General features: G+C 41.7%; 1 protein-coding gene across 1 annotated transcript; it reads left to right on the top strand.

The window, feature by feature from the left end:
• The first annotated feature begins 1,088 nt into the window (after positions 1 to 1,088).
• LOC139729383 (bombesin receptor subtype-3-like) lies at positions 1,089 to 2,129 on the top strand. The gene has a single exon (XM_071640309.1). The coding sequence runs from the start codon at positions 1,089 to 1,091 to the stop codon at positions 2,127 to 2,129; it is 1,041 nt and encodes a 346-aa protein (XP_071496410.1).
• Positions 2,130 to 4,364: the final 2,235 nt, after the last annotated feature.

Consider the following 4,364-nt stretch of genomic DNA (forward strand, 5'->3'; position numbering starts at 1 on the left):
TTTTTGACGTCTTTCGTGCAAAATATTTCTTTCGTTCAGTGTTCAACATCCGTCCATCGCAACTTCATTCCCGCAGGCTCCCTTTAGATATGATAACATAGACTGCAATTCTTCAAGGGCCCAAACAACACGGTTGCCATTTCTTTATCCTTTCTGTTACGTTTCATTTCATTTCATTTATTAATTTTTCAGCAAATTACATTTCCAACATTCATTTACATATCGATCAATAGTAACAGACATGTGAAAATCGCGTGTATACACTAACAGAATGGACTTCAGCATGATAGATAAAGTTACAGAATGCACTTCGTTAAATCAGTCGAGAGTATGTTGGTATCGGTAATGTAATCTTCGAAGAAACCAATGTGGTTGATTTCAATTATTGATTTCTCCTACTGGTTCAAAGCTTTGTTATCCTTCCAAGAAGCGTGAACATGAAATTCAGTCGACATGTATCTTGGCGTAATCATGTTAATGTTACGTTCATGTTCATGTTACCCCAGAGATGACTCGAGTAACATAGACCATACAGAGGCACGATCTGTTTGCTTTCGATACTGGTCGCTGAGGATGTGATACGTTTTGATTTCTAGCTCTGCCCTGAAGATACAGTATGATATCCATTGTCCTGTGTAATGTGGAAGACTTGAAACAGATATGAAATGACTGTCGCCGCGTATATATCCCTCGAGCTTCTCTTTTTTATGAAGTCTAAATTTTAAGATTTTTTTGAAGCCCGTATGTTCCATCGCTCATGGATTTTGAGATAAGAGGCGCCTTGAAATCAAAGACTTTGCAATGACCATTATAAAACCTTTTTTTCAGGTAAAATAAGATTAGTTTTTGACTGTTATTACACCGAAAACCACAGTGAAGTACCTAACTTCTAGTTGACAGTGATATGCTACAAACTTGACAGGGAAACAGTTGCCAAGAGTAAGAGGCGTTGTCAAATATTTCTAAGTCTCTTACATATTTTCAATATTAAAGAGTGTCTTATCTCAGTCTGCTCTTTCTCTTTTATTTTCCGTCCGTAGGTTATGGCTTCTACCGAGTTACCCTACACATTCCATAGCGCGACGACCATGGAAATCCTTGCGGCAAATACAACTAACAGTGTATCTGAGTTTGACTTTTCGGTGCCCGTATCATACTCCATCGTCATCTCCTTACTCATGATCGTCATCGCCGTCGGTGCCATCGGAAACCTCCTCGTAGTGGTCATCGTCATCAGAGACCCCAGCATGCGGACGACGCCCAACGCCATGGTGGCGTCGCTGGCCTTCGCGGATCTGATGGTGCTGCTACTGTCGGTGCCTTACAAGGTCATCTACCGCTTCACGTTGACCTGGCCTTTCGGCAACATCTGGTGCAAGGTGGTCAATCACCTGGCCATCTCTTGTGGCCTGGTGTCCGTGTATGCCCTAGTGGCCCTGAGCGCTGACCGCTACCACGCCATCGTACGTCCCACTCGCTACTCCGGCGCCAGAAACACTTGTAAGCTGTCCACCTTGGTGGGATCACTCTGGGTGATTGCTTTGGCGTTGGGCATCCCTCCGTTTGTTTGGTCCCACCAGCAACTCACGATGCACCCAGAGGTGGTATACTGCTTCCTTGATAAAGGAGAATACGCTCGGGCCTACACTCTGATTTTCTGCATCGTGATGTTCGTGTTTCCACTCCTGCTGATCAGCATCTATTACTCCCTGGTTGCGTGGCGTCTCCTTCAAAGCGCGTGGGCCATACCGGGTGACGCCAATGAGAACCGTCCGCAGCTGCGATCCAGAAAACGGCTGGCCGTGGTCGTGCTGGCGATCGTCGTACTCTTCGCGGTCTGCTGGTCTCCTCACATCTGCGTCAGCCTGTTTCTTCAGTTCCATCCAAACGCCCACTCTGTCCCGGGCATTTTTGTCGCCAAGATTTCGTCCGACCTGCTGAAATATCTCAACCCGTGCATCAACCCTTACATCCTATGCTTCATGAGCTCTACATACCGGAAGCACTTCCGATGCTACTTCTGCTGGATTTGCGATAGAAAAAGGCGTACTAAGCGCCGCCTTACGATTACGAGTACATCTAAAGGGTCGTCCACGCGCACGAAATTCACCGAGTTTCTCCCGATGTAAATCCGCACAGACAATTCATCCTCTCAAAGCCCTTTCTACTGGAGAAAGATACCGAACTTATCACGAGAAACAAGCAAATGCAAGATAGCAGAAAAGAGAAATAATACAAACAATCCGCAAGTGTGTGGTCCTATTTTCTTAGATGGAAATATGCTGGATACAGGTCTCGTGCTACGATTGGATAAACTTAACACAGTAATAATAAAGTGTTGCAGGCAGACTAGGAAGATTTTGGTCGAGTTTCTCCGGTCATATCGGTCACGTTTGGCCTTTTCGTGTCAATGCGTGAAATGTGCACAGATTTCACACACATAAGAATGGACAGGGTAATTCATATGGCATTCAGAGGGTTGATGGCATTCTGATCATAAGTATAGTCGCTACGTGCCACCTCCTTTTGATCTGATGTATATCGCATTCTCAGACTGATATAATAGAAATGATGCTGAAACAAACACGAGGAATGTCTTTGAGATATAGGTAATGACGCTTTCCCTTATAGATACCAATTGTTAACAACAACAAAAAAATCTTGTGTGTGAGTGTTTATGTTTTTCCAATATCATTCGTGGGAAAGAATCTAAATAACTTCTACAAATGGCGCTTATATTCGGTTTCTTGTTGTTAGGTTTAGAAAGATATCGCAGAAAGTAGAGATATACTAACAATATTATATCGAATTGATTTATGCTAACAGAGTTGTGCAATGTTATGATACATTTCGATAAAAGGAGTCACAAGTTCCGAACTGATCTTATTATTTTCCTCTTTTTCTCCTTTCTTTTCTTTTAACTACAAAGTGTTGTATGCAATGGATAAAGCAAGTCCAAATCTCAAATTGTAGAATACAAAGCGCAATATACACATTGTGTTAATAGTTCCATATCAAACTAGTTCAAACAAATACTAAAGTATTAGTTAGAAGTATGAACACTCTGACGAGAGTGGTGGGAACTTCCATTAGAAGAATGATGTCAAACGTTCTCTTATAGTACTATAAAGTGGTTAATACGCAATCCATACGCAGAGTATGTCATATTTACTATAATAATGGATAGTAGTCGAAGTGGTACGTTGTACACAACTGTATTAGAGGAATGCATTCCCAAAGCAATACAGTCGCTAACAAGAAGGACTTAAAAGACAAGATTGCGTATGTATACATCTCAGCTAGCGATTTGTTTCCACATCCCCCCCCCCAATTTTTGTTCCTCTACTCCGTTTCCTCTCCGCGTCATCTCTACCAATATGTTCATCAAGGCAGGGTATCACCTCCCTGATCAAGGGCAGGGATGTATTGAGTATGGCTGCTAGCGTGTTTATCACTGAGCTCGTTTTGCCCCGCAGGGCACGTTAATGTAATGACTCTTGCATGTTTTCATGTCAGGAGAAATTAAGATTTGCCAGAAGACGATTCCTTAATGATTGCTATACCCACATCATTTTACAATGTACGTTATTGTAAACGCTTTCGAAAGGGTTCATCATTTTGTTAAGACGAATGGGTATTATATCATATCGCACGTATTCGTCCCTGTCATTTGGAAAATACGATTCTATAAATCTATGCGTGCAGAATTCATAATAGTTGTTTTGTTTTTTTCTCGGGGAAGGTCTCCACGTTGAGCGCAAGCAACTACCTAAAGATATCTTACTTTTCAGTATAAAAAGATATTCATAGTACCTCATTTCTTTGTCGTTTATGTCGTCACTGACAGACAAGGAAAATAAGCGTCATAAGTGTTTTGTCCTATTCTGGCTGCTTTGACGTAACAGCAGCTATATACAATGACAGCATTTAGTGAAACTATAAATACATGTACTACGGTAATATTCTACAGATGCTGTGACTACCGCAAACTTTCTTCTTGTGATTGTTTTGGTTGATTCTACGACAACTATTATTGCTATCACTGCCCTCTTAAAGGTCGTTATTGCGCAGCGTCTCTGGACGATGCCTACTGCTTACACCGAGAATACTTGACTTTCATATTTTCAAAATATTCTAGATTTTGGTACCACCACTAAACTTTAACTACCACTGTTCTCCGGTACTTCCTCCATTTCTGACTGCTACTGCTAGTACATGTACAACTGTAATTTTGACCATGTCTACTATACAACAACGCAACGGACTTTTATACATCGACAAGCGAATATCTGACTCGACCTACCTAACAGACAATGTTTGCACTGCCCAAAACAATGTAACAGCAGTCATGGGTATTTTTTTTA

This window comes from Diadema antillarum, unplaced genomic scaffold (genome assembly GCF_040938485.1).
Source record: "Diadema antillarum isolate AM-2024a unplaced genomic scaffold, OU_Dant_1.0 seq00000235_RagTag, whole genome shotgun sequence".
NCBI classification, from domain to species: Eukaryota; Metazoa; Echinodermata; class Echinoidea; order Diadematoida; family Diadematidae; genus Diadema; species Diadema antillarum.